Source organism: Phallusia mammillata, chromosome 1 (genome assembly GCF_965637545.1).
Source record: "Phallusia mammillata chromosome 1, kaPhaMamm4.hap1.1, whole genome shotgun sequence".
Lineage (NCBI taxonomy): Eukaryota > Metazoa > Chordata > Ascidiacea > Phlebobranchia > Ascidiidae > Phallusia > Phallusia mammillata.
This window is the reverse complement of record NC_137252.1, coordinates 23,517,595-23,541,667: the sequence shown is the minus strand read 5'-3', so window position 1 is coordinate 23,541,667 and position 24,073 is coordinate 23,517,595. Positions and strand designations below refer to the sequence as shown.

At 36.2% G+C, this 24,073-nt stretch overlaps 2 protein-coding genes and 3 long non-coding RNA genes across 6 annotated transcripts; 1 reads left to right on the top strand and 4 right to left on the bottom strand.

Moving 5' to 3' along the window:
• Window positions 1-1,735: 1,735 nt before the first annotated feature.
• LOC145209253 (uncharacterized) lies at window positions 1,736-2,839 on the bottom strand. Its single transcript, XM_080079519.1, has 4 exons — window positions 2,714-2,839; window positions 2,325-2,490; window positions 2,034-2,098; window positions 1,736-1,824 (listed from the first exon to the last, which is right to left on the bottom strand). The coding sequence occupies exons 1-3, from the start codon at window positions 2,822-2,824 to the stop codon at window positions 2,040-2,042; spliced, it is 336 nt and encodes a 111-aa protein (XP_079935645.1). The 5' UTR covers window positions 2,825-2,839; the 3' UTR covers window positions 1,736-1,824; window positions 2,034-2,039.
• Window positions 2,840-10,062: 7,223 nt separating this feature from the next.
• On the bottom strand, window positions 10,063-12,380 carry LOC145209339 (uncharacterized). 2 transcript variants are annotated; one of them, XM_080079612.1, is made up of 5 exons: window positions 11,807-12,380; window positions 11,016-11,095; window positions 10,645-10,807; window positions 10,373-10,440; window positions 10,063-10,147 (listed from the first exon to the last, which is right to left on the bottom strand). In XM_080079612.1, exons 1-4 carry the CDS (start codon window positions 11,964-11,966, stop codon window positions 10,379-10,381), a joined length of 465 nt encoding a protein of 154 aa, XP_079935738.1. In that variant the 5' UTR covers window positions 11,967-12,380; the 3' UTR covers window positions 10,063-10,147; window positions 10,373-10,378. The 2 variants fall into 2 exon arrangements, with proteins under 2 accessions (XP_079935738.1, XP_079935739.1); XM_080079613.1 differs by having other exon boundaries at window positions 11,016-11,074; window positions 11,807-12,379.
• A 1,133-nt stretch (window positions 12,381-13,513) lies between these two features.
• Window positions 13,514-14,352, top strand: LOC145209371 (uncharacterized). Its single transcript, XR_013855081.1, has 2 exons — window positions 13,514-13,594; window positions 14,141-14,352. It is a non-coding gene; the product is annotated as an uncharacterized LOC145209371 (long non-coding RNA).
• A 990-nt stretch (window positions 14,353-15,342) lies between these two features.
• Window positions 15,343-16,403, bottom strand: LOC145209370 (uncharacterized). Its single transcript, XR_013855080.1, has 4 exons — window positions 16,334-16,403; window positions 15,865-16,021; window positions 15,642-15,709; window positions 15,343-15,427 (listed from the first exon to the last, which is right to left on the bottom strand). It is a non-coding gene; the product is annotated as an uncharacterized LOC145209370 (long non-coding RNA).
• A 3,629-nt stretch (window positions 16,404-20,032) lies between these two features.
• Window positions 20,033-21,127, bottom strand: LOC145230236 (uncharacterized). Its single transcript, XR_013860612.1, has 4 exons — window positions 21,056-21,127; window positions 20,608-20,752; window positions 20,341-20,402; window positions 20,033-20,117 (listed from the first exon to the last, which is right to left on the bottom strand). It is a non-coding gene; the product is annotated as an uncharacterized LOC145230236 (long non-coding RNA).
• Between the last annotated feature and the right edge of the window lie 2,946 nt (window positions 21,128-24,073).

The following is a 24,073-nucleotide window of genomic DNA, read 5'->3' as shown; positions in this document are numbered from 1 at the left end:
TAAACTAATAAAAATTACAATATAACATGCAAACATCCGTTTTACCTTATTTCGGCAACTAGCATTTTTCTTCGCAAAACAATTGATCGACTTTGCTTCATTCTCGTGCAATTCCGATCGGTTGAGCTAAACCGAAGTGACCAAAACCATAAAAATATCAACCATGCACAGATTTGCAATACAAGGGACAGTTGAACAGCGGATTTAGGGTAAGCATAATACATGCGGGAATTGTCCGCCCACCGAAGATAAAACTAAGTTTTAACAAACGAGAAAACAATCACGATGTGGTTTGTGTGTCTTTATTGCGGTGTATAAGTCGCCCTAGCTTCTGGTGAGCGCTTATTGTGCTCAAGGGTTCCACCTAGTGGCAGAAAAGAAACTTGTTTATTGACAATGTCTTTGCAAAGTAACTATACAATGTGCGTGTTTACGTCGAACGTTGCTGATCTGCGACAGTAAATCTTTGTGGATTTGTGCAATCCAATGTCCAACACGCTGTCATGCGGTAAAATTTATGAGAAGTTCCACCGCTGACCAGTTGAACGTTCCTGCTCCGCCTAAAACATTTGCCAACTGATTCTGTTTGTAGGCAATTGACATGAGTTTAACTTGTAACATTATTAAAGTTATTTATGGATGGCAGCCGGCTTGTAGTGCAAATTTATTCTGTAATATGAATTCGTTATTTTTATCACATTGAGTTTACTTGATTAGTTTTCTTGTTTCTCTCTCTCAATGTTTGTCTAACTCGTTTGCCATGAAACGTTTAATTGATTTGAATGAAACACAGATGGTAGATGTAGTCATGTAGATGAGCTATTTGCTATGTTTGACTTGAAAGCCCAAGTATTTACTGTGCTAGCCCCCTAAAATGGGTAAAATTTTAGGCAAAGTCTGATTTGGATGAAATTTTAACAGTTTGTTGAATTTGGCATTTATAGTTGTCCATTATTTCGTTTCACCGTGTAGCCCTAATATTTACCTTATCCGCTAAGAGGAGTAAATGTTTCAACAATATTTGAGTAAAATCACAATTTGACAGTTTGTATAATATGCCATTTTGAGCTGTCACTGTTTCACGATATTTAGGCCCAAAAACTTATAACAATGTCGGAATTGCATGAGATTTAGACAGTTCGTAATTTACATAACATGATTATTTAAGGCACACTACCAATCACTGTGTTTGCTTTATAACACTTAAGTTTATTATAGTTATTTGTTAAAACTTTGCGGTTTTGGGGACCCATGAGTTTCTGTCTGCAGAAGCAAATCAGGGTTATAAAACACGATGACTAATATGGGACCCTAAATAAAATAAGCATAGGGAATATTACCGTTGCAAAATAGATTGTGGTGTATGCGCTATAGCAAAGTGTGCCATGTCACCCTTCCAGTTTTTTATCATACTTTTTTATTTGGTTATTTTTATCAACTAAGAACACATGTTTTTACATTTAATACTACATTTCTGTCATTGGTTACATAGCTTAATATTTTCATCGTCATGCATTTTTAAATTTGTTTAAACGCTCTCAGTTCTTCCTAATTTGTTTCTAATTGCGTTGTTTCCTACCGCAAAGCTGTACGGTTTTTAGGTGATTTTACGTTTTGGCTGCTTATTGTTTGAAAAAGTAACTTTGCAAGTTGCATTACGAACATTATGCTTTTGTTCAATTTTTTTTGCTAAATTATCATTTGGGAAAAAATCATTGAACAGTATACACAGGAATAATTTTTTTTGTGATTTTATTGTCGAACAAAATTATAGCAAGAACAATGAAATTTCATGTTAGCCTATTTGCCGACATTGATGAGTTTCTGCAAACAAAACAGAATTTTATCAGACATGAACCAAAAGTTTTCACAATAAACTTCCACAATACAATGTCGCCTAAATCTATGAACAGTAGAGGAGCATAACAAACACCCAAAGATACCTGTGAATTTTTTTTTTTTCAAATTAACGTGTACGAACACTTTAAAGAAAAAGTTATCAAAGCTAAAGTGGTAGTTTTTATTAAACTTACATTTATTTACTCATCCATTTCTTCAAACTCTTCTGGCATGTCATCTTCAAACATTTCAGACGATTCTAAACGAAAACAAATCGGATTATAAATTCAACTGTTTGCTGTATACTTATGACGCATATCGGACAAAAACGTTAAGAAAGCCAGGATTTAACATATGTATCAGGTGAATTTAGTCAGTTCTTGACAAAATATAACTTTCGAGTACGCAGTGTCAATTTGGTAACTTCGTGAAGTTTTAAAATATTTCAGATGTAATTTTTTTTAAACTTTAATCTAATTACAAACCTTCATCTCCGCGGCGATAAAAGAATCGTCGCCTGAAGAAGCGTCGTCGTCTCCACCCCCAAAATCGCCTGTATCGTCTTCGGTATATGATTCGTTTCGCATCAGTGGTCTCGGATGCAAGGAGGACGAGTCCCAAGAGAAGAGTGAGGAGCAAGAGCTTGTTCATCTTAAAAAAAACATACAATGTTGACAATTCATGTCAAAATTTAGGTTAAAATCTACCACACAGAAACGACGACCCAAAGAGCTAAAAATGAAAACTACTTTAGCATCTGTAAACCCAATCAACACCTTTGAACCGAACCTTTCAACAATCCAGGCATTTATAATACTACCGACACAACATTTTGTTTTAACCGGAAAATATAGTAATATAACACAACACTCACCTTATTTCTTTGTGTGGTTTTACAAAGCAAATGATAACTTCGTGTATTTGCGTTGCCTCCTTTATAGCAAATGGAAACATATGTTTTGGGAATTTTAAAACTTAATAACATCCTATTTGCGTTAGCTCGTGCGCTCAGTTATTTTGCGGAGGAAAGAAAAGCAAATGAATCATACCTATGGACGGATGCAAAAACATCTGGTCCGAGTGTGGACCTATAATACCTCAACAAAAGCCATAAATTATTTTTTTACCAATAAACCATGATAGTATTTAGCCTACCTCATTATGGAAACGCCCGTCTACTAGTGCGACAAACATGCAGGGATTTGTACACCACACCCAGAGTTAACAACACAATGATGAAGAAATTAAGACATTGTAATGCATTCTAACTTTAAGCTAACCACTTTCTGTTTAAACATTAGCAAAATAAGTACTGTTGCGAAAATAATTAATTGCTCTAAGGCAGTGGTTCTTAACCGGGGTTCGATCGAACGCCAGGGGTTCGGCAACACCGAATCAGGGGTTCGACGAAGGTCTTTTTGAAGTGCAATGCAAATACTCGTTTTTGTCAAACTTTAGGGTCTATAGTTGAAAACGGCAATTTGTATTTGCCAAATATTAAAACACTGGAAGGTTAAACTTAGGCAGGGGTGTTTTAAACTGCTCTAAACAGTTTTTGTGTACTAAAAAGAGTATTACCAGACACCATATGTGTCAGACTTTTTGTACGCCTATTGTGTGCCAACAATGCGAACAAAACAGGTACCACAAGCATCACAATACAGATTATGACATCATATACACTTAAGACTGATCTCCTCGCTGTGCAGCTCAATCTGTGCACCAAGCTAGAAATTAATCTGGCCTTTATTGGCGCTATTAGATGGTAAATACATGATATAAACCAAGTATTTGAAACAAAAATCAGGTAAATGGCGACCGTTGATGAAATAAGAATCTTCGATGCGGCCGTCCTAGCAAAATGGTTGTGCACCCCTGCACTGAAATTTTTTTTTTCTTTTTTTAACGTAACAATAAGCATTGTTCGCGTTGTTTGTAAGCAGAAACACAAAATGGGTTAAAAACCTAGGATGTAACTTTGGGGTTCGACCAAAGGCTGAAGGATATCGTAGGGGTTCGGCCGTTATGAAAAGGTTAAGAACCACTGCTCTAAGGGCATTTTTTGATACACAATTCGTGACATAATCTACATTTATTTTGTAAACTTTTCTAACTTATAGACATGGACTTAAATGGGAACGTAAATCAGGCAATCACAAATGATTTCGCTGGTTGAAAATAACAACTGTGATAAAGTTTGGTTACTTAAACGCTTAGCCTACCCAGTTTATGTAAAGTGTGGCCAATGATTAAACCAAACACACTCTGTGATTGTAATTCTGGCTGTTGAAAAAATATTCAATAAGTGATTGTAATTTGCACGTTTAAATGTTTATTACACAATTTTTAAGGAAGCAAGTCAAGTTTTACGGGGTAATTGAATTGCTCTACTAGGCTAATAATACAACATATATGAATTGCCATTTAACAGGTTTTAAGTTACCAAGTTTTGACGCGACCCAAATGTCGTCAGCTTTAAACACGTGAGATGACTTTTTCATGCTTGCACAGCAGGCCTCTATGTGGTGATTACACAGTTTTCCGCTTTTAGGTACGCCGTCCATAAAACGTGACAACTCAGATTATCACAAAAAGGCAAAATTATTTTCCCGCTCTATCAATAAATCGTGACAAAAGTGTCACTATACTTTCAGACATGTGATTTTTGTGTGGCCTATAGCAGTGTTTCGCGACCCAAAGTTGGGTCGCCTGTAAATTCTGTTGGGTCGCCAGTTTTTATGAAAATTAGAGCATCTACGTTTCATAGCGTTATTTTGTTGTTTCCCAAGGCTATGAATTGTTTCCCAATAACAATTTCATGACTATTTAGCGTGATAATGAATTATTCTGTGTGTGACGTCATAATGTTTGTGTGAGATCACTGTTAAGCGTTGTCTGGCTCATAATGCCTTAAACCAGCTCTAAAGTTGGCGGAAAAACGTATAATTTTTGTTTGATGTTTTTTATTTTTCAAACTAGCGTAGTAATTTTCGAAAAACTTTCCTGATTTACAAACAAAAATACAACCCAAATAGTACGAATGCATATCCATGGGTCGCGAGAAGCCACAAAACAAAATTTTGGTAAGTATTTGGGTCGCGACAAAAAAGGTTTGGAACCACTGGCCTATAGTACACTGTCTTAATTAAGCGTCTTTCGGCCCCAATAAATAAGCTGTTGATTTTAAGCATATAGCATTTCTGGTTTGTGTGGTAAAATATCCGACGTTTTGGAGTTATTTAACAAAAGCAATAATAATTGTTAAAATTCTCAATAATTGTAATCATTTAACTATATAGAGCAGGGGTCGGCAACCTTTTTGGCACTGCGGACCGTTTTTGAAAGTAAAATTTTATCGCGGACCGGTCTTCAAAAAACTACACATATTTAGCAATAAAAACGCTTAAATTAGTTTATCATGATATAAACTACATGGTCAAAATGTTGTACAGCATTTAACCTGAAAAATTATACGGCCCGGTAACAAACTCCTCGCGGACCAGTACCGGGCCACGGACCGGCGGTTGCCGACCACTGATATAGAGAACATCAAAAACACTGGTTTACCAGCCTTTTTAAAGCAAGTCAAATACTCTTTTATTTTAAGTACTGCTTACCATTAGCTGCATGTTATTTTTTAAATTGGGACAGGCTTTTTAAACGAAAAGTTTCCATAAAATTTCAACCACTGTCAGCCAAAATTATGTTTCGACCGCTTTCGTTTCAGTCCCAAATATTATTCATACGAAGCATGCACAGTCACTGTCCTCACTGACGACCACACCACACTTTCCTTTATCAACGGCCACCCAGGGGTATCCATTTTTTTCGTTTATAGGTGACATGAAAATGATTAGTATGTAGCGGTTGCGACAGTTTGTGCAAACTTTGCAATAATTGTGTACCAAAGTAGCTCGTTTTTGACTCGCTAGCTCAAAGGCTGCGAGGAAGTTAAAATGTATAGCAACCAAATCCCACTGCATTGACAAATCATGTTCGGACTTTGTAATATTTCCTGTCGCAGTTAATTAGGATGCAGATGAAACTTTGTGATCTGGTGTTTATGTGCTTTAACCGTATGTTTTGTCTCATGCTGTGATTGGATGCTGCTTTGTGTGGGAATTTGTGCAAGAGCCAATCGCAAGAGCACATGTGTACGATTTAACGCCTTTATCCGGAGTATATATAAAACCGCACTCGTTCATTTCGATCCTTTTCTCTTGTCTCTTTTCTATCCCTTTCCCTTCTCCTGCAATAAACAAACGAACCAAAGTGCAAGACACGTGTGTGGAGTTTCCAGGACTCCGGTCCTGACAAGCTCAGGAGCTTGGGAGGTTAAGGACGGTGGTATACCTCTTTAATTTGTAGTGACGCGGTTGTAACCTTGAGACTCATCAGCGAACATTTGTAGTGACTCGGTTTATAGCTTGTACCGAAACAACTTATTGATCACTACAAGTATTTATCTCATAACATTTTTTAATGTTCGTGCCCGAAATTCCAGATCGATTTTTAATATTATCCATAGACTGAACGATTTTAGGTTTGGTCTTTTAATGACCCCTGCACTCATGTTTTGAACTGACTTTGGCGTATACGTTCTGTACTGTTTGGCGTACAAACGTCTGACCGTTCATGTTACTTTTAAAACAGCCATGAATCTTGTTACACTGTAGAGCAGGGGCTTCCAACCTGTGGTACGCGTACCACTAGTGGTACGCGAAAGTTTTTCAATTGGTACGCGAGTAGCTTTCGTTTTTTTTTCACAAAAAATGAATTCACAACTTTATGTTTTGTTCGACCAATTGATTGCCAGTAAACAAAAACAAAAATCTCATTGGGTTTAGTTGTGGTGCTTTAGTGTTATTTCAGTGGGCCAATGTTATTCTTCTGAACAAAATATGATTCGATTAAATTAGTTTTGGTGTAAGAAGTGGTACGCGTGGCCAGGGTTTTTTTAAGGTTTGGTTTGGGTGACCGCTAAGTAGTTTTAAGAGACCGCAAGTGTTTCATTTAAATACCAAAAATAGCCATATTTGCTTAAACGAATTATTTATTAGGCTACTGGCAAATTTTGGGAAACCGCTGGAGAAATTTGGGGGACCGAAACGGTCCACCTTAAAAAAAACACTGCGCGTGGCAATACAGAACATCCATGGATTTAATTATCAATGTTGTTCGGTAATGGTTTTAAATGTCCTAGCAAAATTTAAGGGTAATTTACGCGTAGTTTTCATTGAAAATCCAGTTCTCAAAAAATGATTGATTTGCTACCTATACTCCAAGCGTATATTCGCGAATTTTCTTTGAAACATCGGCGAAAAAGCCAAGACTCGATATCCAAACATAACCGGAAGATAACACAGACACTATCAAACTTGACACGGGGATAACACATTGAAAAAGTTTACCTGGGCAAGTGGTACGAGATTGTAAAAAGCTTGGGAACCCCTGCTGTGAAGCTACTAACAAAAGAACTCACAGTGATTTGCTAATTTCCGGCAGGTGGCGCACGCACATTTTTTAAATGCAATATGTATGGTCTAGCTAGCACACCAAAAAAGAAGTCTAGCTAGCACACCTGACTGGTCTAGCTAGCGCACCTGACTCATATACAGACATAAAAAACCTTAAACGGGATTCGTCCCCGGGAGTGTCCTGGGTTCGAACCCCGTAAAAACATGTTGACGGCTAGGACTATTAGAGTTGGTCTGAGGTGCCATAGTAATAATAACACTAAAATCAACCTAAAAAATAGTTATTTTTGTTTAATTTAGTCCCTAATCCAGGGGTGCACAACCTTCGGCCCCCGTTTACCTGTTTATTTTTGTTTTAAAATACTATTATAAAGAAATTGGTTTATACGATGTATATATATACCATCTAATAGCATAGGCCTACCATACGTCCTCTTTTTGGAGGACATGTCCTCCTTTTTAACAGAAAAAGTAAGTTGTCCCGTAAGGACAATAAAAAGTACCTAATTGTCCTACTTTTTGAATTTTCTGTATTTATTAGGTACCTATTAAGTTCTGTATTTATTAGGTACCTATTTGTATTTATTAGGTACCTATTAGGTATTTATTAGGTACCCATTACGAATTTCACGCAGTCGACTATTAGGTACCGTGAATTGTGGTCATTGTTAATTGAAATTGACAACTTATAGTAAGTTAAACTTCATCCAGATTGGACAATAATAGTCGACTGCGTGAAATTCGTCAAATATCTTATGCCTTCATTTTCTTTGGGCACAAAAGTGAGTGTTAATATTTTTCTTGGGTATGTGTCCTCCTTTTTGGTGATGAAAATATGGTAGGCCTATAATAGCGCCAATAAGGCCCAGAATTATTTGTAGCTTGGTGCACAGATTGAACTGCACACTATGAAGATTAGTCTTAAGTGCTTATGATGTCATAATCTATATCACTGCTCTTCAACCGGTGTGCACGGTGCACCCTAGGGTGTACCGAAATATGCATGGGCTGCACCAGTACGAAAAGGTATACAAGGGTGCATCACAAACTTTTAATAAACTATTAATATTTGACTTTCAGGATATTACAAAAAAGATGTAAGTTTCAAAACTGATATATAAATAAACCTCTGTACTTTTTGATGTTTAGACGTAATGATACTTGTTGATGTTTAGACGTAATAATATGCATAATGATTTTTTATATCGCCTTTAACTTCAGTTTATCTTTAAGTAAACAGGGTGCATGAGTTAGTCACAACAACTTTAAGGGTTCACCAAGCCAAAAAAGGTTTAAGAGTACTGATCTATATCGTGATGCTTGTGGTACTCGTTTTGATCGCATTGTTTACACACAATAGGCGTACAAAAAGTCTGACGCATATGGTTATTAGGCTGGTAATACTCTTTTCAGTACCACAAAAATTGCTTTAAGCAGTTTACAAATCAAAATATTTAGCAAAAGAGTTTTGTTTACGTCACGGCCGCCAATACACATATTTTAATAAACATGTTCACGACCGCAGGTTGTGCACCATTGAGCTAAACATATATTACACGGTAGGCCTAATGTAGATCGGTTCAAAAAGGAAAATACGTTCCTGTCGTACTCAGTAACTCGTGACAAACCAAAGAGTATGGTTTTTGAAGTAGAGTTGTCGGATTTTTTTGTACGCGGACTTTAACAAACTGAAATTAATTGTAAACCAGTGGTTCTTAACCGGGGTTCGATCGAACCCCAGGGGTTCGGCAACGCTGAATCAGGGGTTCGGCAACGCTAAATCAGGGGTTCGACGAAGATCTTTTTGAAGTACAATACAAATACTCTATTTTGTCCAACTTCCATAGTCGCTAAAACGGCAGGTTAAACTTAAACAGGGGTGTATCAAGCTGCTCTAAACAGTTTTTATGGTACTAAAAAGAGTATTATCAGCCTGAAAACCATATGTGTCAGACTTTTTGTACGCCTATTGTGTGCCAACAATGCGAACAAAACAGATACCACAAGCACCACAATATAGATTATGACATTATAAACACTTCAGACTGATCTCCTCGCTGTGCAGCTCAATCTGTGCACCGAGCTAGAAATTAATCTGGGCTTTTTTGGCGCTATTAGATGGTAAATACATGATATAAACCAAGTATGAAACAAGTTACTTGTACTATTATGTCAGAATTTAACAAAATGACAAACAGTAACTATTGCCACTTCGTTTGAAAAAAACTAATTATGACCCACCAAACAAAATGGGTTAAAAACCTAGGATGTAAATTTGGGGTTCGGCCAAAGGCTGAAGAATATCGTAGGGGTTCGGCCCTCATAAAAACGTTAAGAACCACTGTTGTAAACATATGATTTCTGGTATTAATGTCAAATGGTATTTTTCGTTAAGCAAGTCTTTCAAATATTTAACAAACGATATGTTCTGTAACCTTAAAATCGCTAACTTCCAAACTTGTGAAAATTAAGAGTTTGATCGAGATGTAATGAAAACAAAAGAAACTAGCGATGTGTTAACGAGAAAAAAGTACTTTTCAGCTGTTAAAATTTTAAAAAGGGATAAAGCATTTTTGGCTTTTTGTGCAAACTAAGGCATAGTTTTTTTTCAACAATTTTTTTTTTCAACAAAAAATGTGTTTGCTTGAAAATATTTTGCCACAAATAAACAGTATTTTTCATTTTCTTTTTAAAGATTCGTATTTGTAAGTTTCAAAAACCCACTAAAACAATCCACGACACATGATTTTTGTTTCGTTTTGTAATTTTATTGTCGATCAAATTACGCCAAGAACGATGTAATTTCTTGTAAATGTCGACTTTCGAGTATTCTGTAAACAAAACAACTTGTCAAACCAGAATAAAAAATCAAATCATAACACACTCAAATTCCAAACCATAGACAGTGTGGTAATTAAATTTTAAACATTATTACAAACAAAACGAATTAAAGTTGTATCTTTTGTTTAAAACTTGTTTATGTTTGCTTTGAAACCAGACTTTCATGCAAAAACAGTACAAGTATTACAAATTGTGATTGTTTTAATCAAACTTACATTTATTTACTCTTCCATGTCAAGCTCTTCATCTTCATCTGGAATCTCATCTTCAAACATTTCGGATTCTAAACAAAACGATCAATATAATACCCACATGTATAATTTAACGAAATTCTTGAACGGCTTTGAGTTTACATGGACGATTACCATGTGCATCAGACAACATTGGATATAAGATAGGTTTAAAGATTACAGAAACAAAAGTTTTTTTCATGCGTGTCGATAATGTATTTATATTATTCCATAAATTACTTAATTGCTTTACAAACCTTCATCTCCGCGGCGATAAAAGATTCGTCGCCTGACGAATCGTCGTCTGATTCGTCTCCACCACCAACGGCGGTGTCGCCTTCGGTAGACTATCGCATCGGTGGTTTCGGATGCAAGGAGGACGAGTCCTAAGAGAAGGGTGAGGAGCAAGAGCTTGTTCATCTATAAAAACATACAACGTTGACAACTTATGTCAAAATCTACCATACAGAAACCCAGAGCTAAAAATGACTTCACCACTTCAGCATCTGTAGGCTAAACCCAATCAACACCTTTGACCCGAACCTTTCAACAATCCAGGCATTTATAATACTACCGACACAACATTTTGTTTTAACCGGAAAATATAGTAATATAACACAACACTCACCTTATTTCTTTGTGTGGTTTTACAAAGCAAATGATAACTTCGTGTATTTGCGTTGCCTCCTTTATAGCAAATGGAAACATCTGTTTTGCAAATTTTAAAACTTAATAACTTCCTATGTGCTTTATCTCGTGCGGTCGCTTATTTTGCGGAGGAAAGGAAAGCAATTGAGTCATATTTATGGACGGATGCAAAAACATCTGGTCCGAATGTGGACTCATAATACCTCAGCAACTAAAGCCAAGGTACTGTTTTACCAATAAATCGTGATTGTTTTTAGCCTACTTCATTAGATAGAGAAGCTGTGTGCTATTGCGATAAACATGCAAGAATTTGTGTTCCACACCCAGAGTCAACACCACAATGATGTAAACATGAGGCATTGTAATGCATTCTAACATTAAGCTAAGCACTTTCTGTTCAAACATTAGCAATTTTTTTTGTGATCAAAATTGTTTCTAAAGTATTGTTGCGATAATAATTGCCGTAGGAGCAAAACTTGTTTGAAAACATAATTCGCCAAATAGTATTTAGGTGCGCACTCCATAAAACGTGACAACTCAGATTAGCACATCAACACAGAAAAACTATATATAAACCCGAAAGTCCAGATGGATTTTTAATATTATCCATAGACTTAACGAGTTTTGCGTTTGGTCTGTTATAATAACGCCTCCATCCATGTTTTAAACTGACTTCGGCGTTTATTTTCTGTGCTATTTGTAAGAAATCGGCGTACAAAAAGTCTGACCGTTCATGTTATTTTAAAAGTCGACGTGAATCTTGTTACAAACCTTTAAACAGGAACATCTCTTCATGACAGTTAAACTTAATCACGTCCCACTTTGTTGTTTCAAAGTCGTACGGACCTTTTTCATGGGGGCCAGGATGTGTTACTTCTATGCACAGCTTCTGTTGTATAAAGCATCTGATCCAGGTGATGCCCAATAACATCAAGACGCATGAAACCAAAAAACTACATCATTCGTCACCACTAAATGGTGAACGTATACTATGTATTAGTTACTAACAAATTTTACCAATAATTAAAGCACTTGCATGGACTTTAATAGTGATCAAATGGTCCTATCGAAACATTAAAATATCAGAATGTTACTTTATGTTCTGTGTTTGTGGGGTTTTAAAATGTTTGCCAGTTACTGGATACAATTTATTGACTAATTACTACGAACAATTTATAAACAGTCTCGGAAGTCAGCAACTCATTAGAAAATGTTTTGGTCGGTACGAAACAATCATCGACTTTCTTTTGGTTAAACACACCGAGTTGTATTAATGCAAAGCACTTTCACGTTAAACTTCATTCAGTAAAACAAGATACCGTTTTTTTTATAGATTTCCTGTACCGCCAAAAGTAGTACATTACATGTACGCCTATTTGTTATGTTTGGTGCTAAAAAGTGGGAAGACGACACTCTAACAAATTACACCCGCCATATTGTTCCTTCTGCTATTGTTGGTCGAGACTATAATTTTTACATACAGGATGTAAAAACCGGTTTACCCGCCAAATCGTGTCTATACGATTTTACGGTTGTTGTTATACGCTAACACACATATTGCACGATAAAAGAGATTGGTTTAAAAAGGAAAATTAATTTCCCGTCATATCCAGTAACTCGTGACAAACTAAACGTATGGTTTTTGAAATAGAGTTTTGGCCGTTTTTCTAAACGGATTAAACAAACTGACATTAATTGTAAACATATGATTGCCCTGGTTCTGGTGTTAACTGGGTTCTGGTGTGCGTAACAAGCAATGACTTTAAATATTTATGGGTCCCCTTCCCTGAAGGGGACACATATTGTTTTTGTCCGTATTTTTTTTCTTTTTTCTGTCTAACGCTGATTTGTGAGACGCGTTTGGTCAAGAAAGAGTGCTTCAAATTTATTCAAATTTACAGAGATGTTAGTTAATAATCCAAATTTGACCCTCCTGAAGTTTGACCCCGTTTGACCCAGCGGTTCACCCACAGGCCCCCGAAACGTAAAATTTTTAACGCTCGTTTGGTAAAGAAAAAGTGCTTCAAATTTATTCAAATTTGGACATATGTTAGTTATCGATCTGAACTTGATCCTTTAGAACAGTGGTTCTTAACCTTTTTTCCTTGCTGCACCCCTTTCAAATCACCAACCAATTTTCGCACCCCCTTTCAAATCACTAACCAATTTTCGCTTCCCCTTCTGTAATTGCTTGAATAGAATAGACCTAACCAACCTTAATAATTCAGCATCCCCGCACCCCCTAGGAACAGTTCTCGCACCCCTTGAGGGTGCGTGCACCCCAGGTTAAGAACCCCTGCTTTAGAAGTTTGACCCCGAATGACCCAGCGGTTCACCCACAGGCCCCCGAAACGTAAAATTTTTAACGCTGGTTTTTATCGCTCGTGTGGTAAAGAAGGAGTGCTTCAAATTTATTCAAATTTGGACATATGTTATAGTTATCAATCTGAACTTGATCCTTTAGAAGTTTGACCCCGAATGGCCCAGAGGTTCACCCACAGGCCCCCGAAACGTAAATGTGTCTAACGCTCGTTTGGTCAAGAAAGACACTGTAGGCCAGTGGTTCTTAACCAGTGGGAAATTTCCCAATAGTGGGGAATTTAATGTTTTTAGAGGGAAATTATGTGAGTCAGAAGTCATCAAACTCGGACCCGTGGGTTGAAATCAACCATTGAAAGTTAATTTAATACAATATTTTCCGCAACAACATGTAAGATTAACTTCACCTAGTTTTACAAGGCGCATAAAAATCTAAAAATCGTTTGTTACGTCACAGACATTACTAAAAGCATCAATGACTTTGTTATTGTTCGCGAATAAATGCATTTGGTTTGTTGATTGTGATGCGATAAATGACTATTGCAAGCACCTGAGATTTTTCAAAATCCCACACAATTTTACTTACCCACGAAATCACTAAATAAGATTTCAGTGTACCTTTAAGGTTTCGACCAAATCGCTTCACAAAATTATTTTGATTAAAGAATCATTTTTTGTTGGACACAAAACATCATTATAAAAATAACAGAGTGGGAAATTCGGACTTGGTGATTTACTTTAGTGGGAAACCACACCAAAAAGGTTAAGAACCACTGCTGTAGGCAGAAGTCCCAAGAGAGTAACTCACTGGTTTACGATAGCCGGAGGGCTCAGCTTGACGTCGTACAGACGTTTTACGAGACGTCGTTTCAGTGATTAGAAATCAGCTGTTTTGCACAGCAATGCTAAGTCGTTTTATTAAGTTATCACTCACATTTTTAGTTTTGGCGAAGGTTTTACACCTATGACGTGATTTAAACCTAATAACCGTGCTTCGGTTTTGTATATGTCAAGAAAAACTTTGTTAATCAAAGTAAAGATGAAAAAATAAACTTGACTTTTTTGCCAAATAAATGTTTTTTTAAATGCTCGTTGTCAGGTTGGCCGCCGCATGACCACGGGTTACTTAAGGTCAACTAGTCGGTATTACAAACACAGTTCAAAACTTTCTTCATAACGTAGCGTTTTTTTTGACAATCAATTTAGGAGTCAATACTCAAGGCATGCATAAATTAGGCTTAACAGTATTGTTGAATACTAAGGACGGCGTGCTAGCAAATTGCTTTTTAATTTAAAGTGTCTGTAACACAACTGTTACAGCTTTCTAAAAAAAATTGTGTTCAAAACCCGACCTTGGAGGACTATATCTGGGTCAAAGCAAGAGATTAGATTTAAGTCTTTGTTACGTTTTTTTAATGTTTTTGTAATTACATGACAATAATAGTGCAAAAAGAATACGAACAATTTTTTTTATTGTTGGGTTAATGCTTTCTAAAAATTTGTCCTTAAGAATTTAAAAATCACCGCAACATTTTTTAATGTAAATCCGCACAAACGCGCGTGTGGGGACCTATTTGTTTTTGTTTACAAAAACAATCATATGTGTAGATCAAATGATGTGTAGGTAAATTGGTAAATATCGTATAGAATATATAAAATGGAAGTATATCAGAAAGCCACTCTTCTAGTTTACAAACGATATGTTCTGTAACATTAATATCACTAACTACCAAACTTGTGAAAACAAAAACAATCAAGCGATGTGTAAACGAGAAAAAAGTGTAATTTTTTCCGGCTAAAGTTATAAATGTTGCATGTTAAAATTTTAGGGAAGGATAAAATATTTTTTTGGTGCAAATCATGTTTAGTTGAATTGTTTTTGATAGAAACTATTTTGCCACAAAAAACATCATTTGCCATTTTCCGTTAAGATTCGTAACTTATTTGTAAGTTTCAAAAACCTGTTAAATCAATCCACGACACATTGATTTTTGTTTCGTTTTGTAATTTTATTGTCGATCAAATCACGCCAAGAACGATGTAATTTCTTGTTTAGGTCGACTTTCGAGTATTCTGTAAACAAAACAACTTGTTAAATTAGAATAAAAAAAATCAACCCTAACACACTCAAATTCCAAACCAAAGACAGTGTGGTAATTAAATTTTAGACATTAATACAAAACAAAACGGATTAAAGTAGTATCTTGATTATGCTTGCTTCGAAACCAGATTTTTAGGTATAAACAGTACAAGCAGTGCAAACTGTCATAATTTTAATCAAACTCACATTTATTTACTCTTCCATGTCAAGCTCATTATCTTCATCTGGGATCTCATCTTCAAACATTTCGGATTCTAAACAAAACAATCTTTTTACAAGGACGATTACCAATGTGCATCACATAACATTAAATATAAGATAAGCTTAAAGCTTACAAAAAACAAAAGATTTTCATTGCGTGTCGATAATGGTTTTTTTCCCCCAAAATTTACTTAGTTGCTTTACAAACCTTCATCTCCGCGGCGATAAAAGATTCGTCGCCTGAATCGTCGTCTCCACCACCAACTGCGGTGTCGTCTTCGGTAATAGATTCTTCTTGCATCAGTGGTCTCGGTTGCAAGAAGGACAAGTCCCAAGAGAAGGGTGAGGAGCAAGAGCTTGTTCATCTATGAAAATAAACAACGTTTAAAACCGGCATTGATGTAAATAATTTGACACAGTGAATCGTCAGTCTAGTAAGCTCAAAATAAAAAACTTCTTGGCGTCCTTAAAACAATCAATTCTACTTGAACCAATAATGTCGAAAAACTGCTTCACTCGAAACCCTCTTCCAAGAAAAAACAAAATACCAATAAATAGCTCATACCAATAAAACAATCAACGCCTTCGACTTGTAAATAACAATCCCCAATGTTAGCGACACAATAATAAGTGCTTTATTTAGGTTTTTTTCGACAGCAACATAAAACAACACTCACCTTATTTCTTTGCGTGGTTTCACAAAGCAAATGATAACTTCATACATCTTTGTTGCTTTTTAAATAGCAAATTTCAACATATGTTTCATGGTGTACATCATTGAATCACATCCGTTTTGTTTAAGCCTGGTGCAATTTGTTTTGGGGATGGACGGAAATGACTAAAGTAAAGGGATAGCAGCAACAACATCTGGCATATATGAGCCACAATAAATTGCCCATAAAATCATTGAAACAGAATAAATCAGTAGCAACACAACAGTCCCGAAAAATTAACATTTATGTTTAATAATGTGTTTTGTAAAGACGAAAATTTTTTTTTAAAGTTAAAAGACACAACTTTTGTTGGGTAACTTTATTGTCGATCTTATTTTATCAAGAATTTCGTGACGCCTTGTTTGTGTCTACATTTTGGAGATTTCTGAAAAAACAAAGATTGTTTAAAAAAAACAAATAATGTTCTATACCAGTGCTCTTCAATCTTTTTAGAGGCACGGAACCCTTGAAGTATTTGTCAAATTTTGCGGAACCCCACAAAGAAAAATCTTAATAGGTCTAACCATGTAAAACAATAGGCTCCAGAAAATGTGTGCGTTTTTAACCAGTGGCGTGGCCAAAGGGGTCGGAGTATACGCATGTTAGTTATTAAATTGGCAAAAATGGAAATATTTCTTAAATTTTTAGGAAATAATTATTAAAAAGACACTTGTTTTTATTAGCTCTCTGAGCATAGCGTTTTTATTAGCTCTCTGAGCAAAGAAATTGTAAGACTTTAAGTAAATATTAAAGTAAACATCACCAGTCATTAGAGAAAACACCTTTTACACCTAGTAGGGATGGGCCGGGCCGGGCCGGGCCGAGTCGAGTCGAGCCAGAACCCTAGTACTCTGTACCGAGCATCGCTGTTTTTGATGCTCAACTGGCCCGAGCATTAAATTTGCATATCATGCCCTGCTAACAAAGGTAGCTGGTGTTCGAAAGGGTGTCTATAAACAAAATGAATGATTTTTCAAATGTATTAGATGGTGGAAAAACGCCCACTTCATGGGCATGCTACAGCGTAATACACCGCTGGTGACTTAAAAGACCTTGTAGAGCTGAAACTAATGTAGAATGGGGAGTTTTTGTGACGTCATAACGCACGGGGCGTGCTCGGCCCAGCACCGAGCATTAACTTGAGATGCTCGGTGCTCGACCAAACAGAACGTTTGCAGTTTTGGCACATCCCTAACACCTAGTGTTACTCAGGAAATAGGAATAGCAGATGATCTTGGATTTGTTATTCAACAAATTGTTAAAAGTCACAAAAAATTTGGCACCCCCAAAATGTTCTGTTGCCTATACGACACTGTTTTTAGTCAACACACCCTAAGCACATAATATAAGTTGACTTCAATAAAACGATTTACTGCAACGATTTGCCATGTTACTTGGATTTGTCGTTTCTGTATTTGTCTCACACTTCGGCCACAGAGTAGCAAAGCTTGGTTTATTACGTCACAATTGATCAATGGGTTAACTAGAATTGGTAAACTAGACAAGGTTAACTGGATTGTACAGGCGAGCGTTGCTATTCGCCACAATGATATTATGAATCCTTTTTTGAATTGGTACAAGAAAGGTCGGGGAATCCCTATGGAACCCCTGAGAGAGTTGTACGGAACCCTAGGGTTCCGCGGAACCCCGGTTGAGGAGCCCTGTTCTATACACCGAAAAGTACTAAAACTGCCGTATAGCCTAGGAGTACCAGACGTCCAGAATTTCGAAGACAAGTCCGGAATTCGGGCGTAAAATCTGTGTCCGAAAATAATATTTAAATGCACTCTCTATGTCCAGACTTGGTATTTCGTAGATTACAAGTTCTTAAAATGACCCGATAAGCCTTTCTAGGGTGATTCAAGCAAACGGCCATTTAATATTTATCACGGTAATACTCGTTAAAGACTGTATGTTTATTTTACCTTATTTCTGCTAACAAAGATGTTTAAAGCTGTTTAAGTTTATTGCTGTCTTTGCGGTTTTTGATACACGGTTCTATGAAACGTAATATGACACCAATTTGTGACTAGGTTCGCTAAATTCCGCCATGTGGCGCACGCAAACGTTTTCAAACGGAGGAACTACTAACACTGGAATTTGGCTTGCGCTCTGTTTGGTAGGTGGCGCAACGGAGCATAGGCGTTTATGGTGCTCACTCTGCAATCATTCTTAGCATGGACCCAAATTGCTGATTCAGCACCATAAACTCCACCTACCAGAAATTCTCAGACCGGACGCAAGCCAAAGTCCAGTGTTAGTAAACCAATTTGTTTGAAATTCGGACGTTTACTGCTATTAGGGTTGGTCTGAGGTTCCATAGTAATAATAACACTAAAATCAACCTAAAAGCGATTTTTATGCTAGATTTAGTTTTTATGAACAGCTTCTGTTGTCTAATTATTAGACCCTAATACATCTGGTGCAGGTAATGCCCAATAACATCACGGCACATGAAACCAAGAAACTACATCGTACGTCACCACCAAAAGTTGAACGTATGCAATTTATTAGTTAATTTATCAACAGACTATACCAGTGGCCCTTAAACTCTTTTTGATGCGACGTCCCTGGAAAAGTTTCTGGTTTTCTGGGCGACGCACCAGCAAATAAAAGTTAATGAGGAAACTTATTATTAAAGTTATGTTTATTGATGCAACAACAAAAAGTCACGAAACGCAACTATTCTGCGACGCCCTTGGAAAACTGAACGACGCACCAGGGCGTCGCGACGCACAGTTTGAGAACTACTGGACTATACCATTAACTGAAGCACTTGCAACTTTATTAGTGATCAAATGTTCCTCTAGAAGTAATAAAATATCAGAATGTTACTTTATATTCTGCGTCTGTGAGGCTTTTAAATTTTGGCCAATTACGGGATACAATTTTTGACTGATTGTTACGACTTTTATTTCAAAAACTCGCTTTAAGGCAAAATTTGTGTGCGTAAGCCACAATTAATAAACTGTCTCGAAAGCCAGCAACTCATTAGAAAGTAATGAACCAATGTACGTTATAGTGGATGTGTTTTTGACGGTACGAGACAATAAGGGACTTTTATTTGGTGAAACACACCGGGTACATATTGGTTCAAAGCAGTTTCACGGTAAACTTCGTCCGGGAAAACAAGATACGGGGGTGATTAGAAAAAATATCACACAAACCTTTAATACGACTGTTAAATCATGCGTATGTGCAACCGAAATGTATTCTGTTCTTCTTAGCATGAAAACAAAAACTGATTTTTAGATTTCGTGTATCACAAAAGGTGTGTGCAATGTATGTACGCCTATTTGTAATTTTTGGTACTGAAAAGTGGAAAGACGCCACTCTAACCAATTACACCCTCCATAGTCCATATTGTTCCTGTTACTATTGTTGGTTGAGGGTATTAATATTTTTATGTACAGGATGTAAAAGCCGGTTTAACCGCCAAATCCTGTCCGTATGATTTTCCGGTTGTTTTTATAGGCTAAACATATGTTGCACGGTAATTTTTATAGAGGGATAAAGCATTTTTTGTCTTTTTATGCAAACTATGTTTGGTTGAATTGTTTTTGGTTGAAAATATTTTGCAGTAAATATATATTATCATTTTTTCTTTAAAGATTCGTATTTGTAAGTTTCAAAACCCCGCTAAATCAATCCACGACACAATGATTTTTGTTTCGTTTTGTAATTTTATTGTCGATCAACTTACACCAAGAACGATGTAATTTCTTGTGTATGTCGACTTTCCAGTGTTCTGTAAACATAACAACTTGTTAAATAACAAAAAATCAAACCATTACACATTCAAATTACAAACCATAAACAGAGTGCTAATCAAGATTTTGCCAATATTACTAAGCAAAACGCATCAAAGTATTATTTTTTGTTTAAAACTTTTTAATGTTTGCTTTGAAACCAGATTTTCATGTATAAACAGTACAAGCAGTGAAAATTGTCATAATTTCAATCAAACTTACATTTATTTACTCTTCCATGTCCAGCTCATCATCTGGGATCTGGTCTTCAAACATTTCGGGTTCTAAACAAAACGATCATTAAAATACCCACATCTACAATTTAAGGAAAGCCTTAAACGGCTTTGAGTTTACATGAACGATTGCCAATGTGCATCAGATAACATTGGGTATAAGATAAGCGCAAAACTGACAGAAAACAAAAGTTTTTCATTGCGTGTCGATAATGTATTGATGTTATTCCAAAAGTTACTTAATTGCTTTACAAACCTTCATCCCCGCGGCGGTAATAGACTCGTCGCCTCCACCACCATCGGCGGTGTCGCCTTCGGTAATAGATTCTTCTTGCATCAGTGGTCTCTGTTGCAAGGAGGACGAGTCCCAAGAGAAGGGTGAGGAGCAAGAGCTTGTTCATCTATGAAAACAAACAACGTTTAAAACCGACATTGATGTAAATAATTTAACACAGGTAAGCGACAGTCTGGAAAGCTCAAAATAAAAACGTCTTTAAAACAATTAATTCTATTATGAACCAACAATGTCGAAACGTGCTTCACTCGAAACCCTCTTCCAAGAAAAAACAAAATACCAATAAATAGCTCATACCGATAAAACAATCAACGCCTTCGACTTGTAAATAACAATCCCCAATGTTAGCGACACAATAATAAGTGCTTTATTTAGGTTTTTTTCGACAGCAACATAAAACAACACTTACCTTATTTGTTTGCGTGGTTTCACAAAGCAAATGATAACTTCATACATCTTTGTTGCTTTTTAAATAGCAAATTTCAACATATGTTTCATGGTGTACATCCTTGAATCACATCCGTTTTTGCTTAAGCTTGGTGCAATTCGTTGAGATATGCGGAAATGACTAAAGTGAAGGGATAGCAGCAACAACATCTGGCATATACGAGCCACAGTAATTTGCCTGTAACCATTAAAAACAGAACAATCAGTAGTAAGAAAACAGTCCTTAAAAATAAACATCTTTGTTTAATAAAGTTTTTTTGTAAAGGCGATAACAATTTTTAAAGAAGGAAAAATGCACAACTTTTTATTTCGTTTTGGTAGATTTATTGTCGATCATATTTCATCAAGAATCTTGTAACGCTTACTTTGTGCAATTACCTGTCATGTCAATATTCAACAAAGACTGTATATTTTTTGCCTTATTTCTGCTAACAAAGATGTTTAAGTTTACTGTTGTCTTTGCAGTTTTTGATACACGGTTCTATAAAATGCACTATGCCGCCAATTTCGTTGAAATTGTCTCACAGTGGCAAATGTTTTAAAAGCATTTTGTGTAAAAGATGCTGACGGTTAGAGCTATTTGGGTTGATCTGAGATTCCAAAGTAATAGTAACACTAAAATCAACCTAAAACAGTTATTCATGTTAAATTTAGTCCCTAACGCTATCCAAGTCTCACTCTTATTTTACATAACAGCGCTCTTTACGTCATCTATCGGTATTAACTTAACTTTTCTAACAAGTAAACACGTGCCATATTGTTCCTGCTACTTTTGTTGTTGCGAACCAAACTTTTCTACTATGAGTTTTCTACTGTTTAGTAGCTCTACCGTACGGACCTTGTTTGTAGGGACAGGGATGTGTCATTTCCATATACAGCTTCAGCTGTCTAAAACGTCTCTTCCAGGTGATGCCTAATAACATCACGGCACATGAAACTAAGAAACTACATCATTCGTCAACACCAAATGTTAAACGGATACAATTTGTTAGTTTATTTATCAACAGACCATATCAATAATTAAAGTACTTTAATAGTAATCAAATGGTCCAATCAAAGTAATGAAATGTGAGAATGTCACTTTATGTGCTGTGTTTATTGGGCTTCAAGTTGGTTAATTACTGGATACAATTTTTTGACTGATTGTTACAATCTTTTTTTTTTCAAAAATCGCTGTGAGGCAAAATTTGTGTGCGTAGCCTACAATTAATAAACAATCTCGAAGACCAGCAACTCATTAAAAAGTAATGAACCGATGTAATTTATATCTAATATGTTTTTGGCGGCACGGAACAATCAGCAAATCAGCTTTTATTTGAATAAATACATCGAGTATTGTTGTGGTCAAGATGCAGTGAAGCGTGTCAATATCGATTTCTATTAGTTGTGGCGTGGTGATTGTCGTGTCTCGTGTCGTTTACCGTACGTTTTACACGAGGCAGCTTACAGTTATTGCGTAATTCCTTTTTGTGTCAGTTTTGCAGTGTATAGGACTGGTAATTAGCATTGTATAAGGTTTATTATTGTAAAAGTAGTTGTGTGTAAGGTAACTACAGTGGATTAGAGTGTACTAGTTGATGTATGGATAATTTAAATATGTGTGATAATCTGACCATGCTGGTCGTGTATACCTTTTATCTTTTTCTCGTGTTAGTAGCTTAACTAAACTCTCTATTTGTATTCTATTTGAATAAGACACTAAGCAATGTAAATCTGTGTGGGAGCTGCTAACGCAGAAATCCGTTCTGTCTCGTTTGGTCCTAGACTGCTCTGTTGTAGACTGTTCTGATCTGTTTCTGTCATCAATCTGTTCTGTACTGAATGTTTTGTACCAACTGATCTGACCTGACTGACTGTACTAATCTGTACTGTTATGAACTGTCCAGTTTCGTTGTACTGTGGTACTCGGTATTGGAATACAGCCTTCGTTTTATTGTTGCAACGTATCAGTGTGACAGACAGCATTTGGCGGTGCAAGTAACCCACACAGTGGCCAGTTAAAAAGCTAGCTGGGACGTGGAATCAGAACCAAAGGGTTTCGTATTCTACAAGTATGTATTGGTTCAAAGCACATTCACGTTAAACTTCGTTCAGGTAAAGAAGATACCGGGTTGATTGGGAAATAAATGTACACAAACCTTTAAATTTAAGATTGTTAAGTCATACGAATGTGCAACCAAAATGTATTCAGTTTTTCTTAGCATGAAAACAAACAGCGTTTTAGATTTCCCGTATCGCAAAAAGTGTTTGCATTGTATGTACGCACCCTGTTTGTTATGTTTGGCGCTGAAACGTGCAAACACGTCACTCTAACAAATTACACCCCCAATGTTGTTCCTTCTTCTATTGTTGGTCCTGGCTATTAATATTTTAATACAGGATGTAAAACCGGTATAACCGCCAAATCGTGTCTATACGATTTTCCAGGGTTGTTATACGCTAAACATATGTTGCACGGTATTGTAGATTGACTTGAAAAGGAAAATTAAATTCCCGCCATGCCCAGTAACTCGTGACAAGCTAAAGTGTATGGATTTTGAAATTGAGTTTTCGGTCATTTTTGTTCGCGGACTTAAACAAACCAACATTGATTGCAAACAAATGATTGCTGGTTCTTATGTCAAATGGGAAATTTCTTCAAGCAAGGACTTTAAATATTTTACAAACGATACATTAATATTACAAACGTTCAGACTGGTTAAAGTGCGGTCGAGTTGTAATGAAAACAAAACAACCAAGTCATGTGTTAACGAGAAAAAAAGTAGAAAGTTTTTGGCTAAAGTTATAAATGTTGCTTGCTAAAATTTTACAGAGGAATAAAGTGTTTTTGTCTTTTGTGCAAACTAGAGGCACTGTTTCTTTATCAACAATTGTTTTTGTTGAAAATATTTTGCCACAAATCACATTATTTTTCATTTTCTTGTCAAAGATTTGTGTTTGTAAGTTTCAAAACCCGTTAAATCAATCCACGACACATTCA

Coding starts and splice junctions, on each gene's coding strand:
- LOC145209253 (XM_080079519.1), bottom strand. CDS start 2,824: ATGTTATTAAGTTTTAAAATTCCCAAAACATATGTTTCCATTTGCTAT. Junction 2,491..2,713: donor AAACCACACAAAGAAATAAG/GTGAGTGTTGTG, acceptor GTTTTTTTTAAG/ATGAACAAGCTCTTGCTCCT. Junction 2,099..2,324: donor TTATCGCCGCGGAGATGAAG/GTTTGTAATTAG, acceptor GTTTTCGTTTAG/AATCGTCTGAAATGTTTGAA.
- LOC145209339 (XM_080079612.1), bottom strand. CDS start 11,966: ATGTTATTGGGCATCACCTGGATCAGATGCTTTATACAACAGAAGCTG. Junction 11,096..11,806: donor AGAGATGTTCCTGTTTAAAG/GTTTGTAACAAG, acceptor TTTGCAAAACAG/ATGTTTCCATTTGCTATAAA. Junction 10,441..10,644: donor TTATCGCCGCGGAGATGAAG/GTTTGTAAAGCA, acceptor CGTTTTGTTTAG/AATCCGAAATGTTTGAAGAT.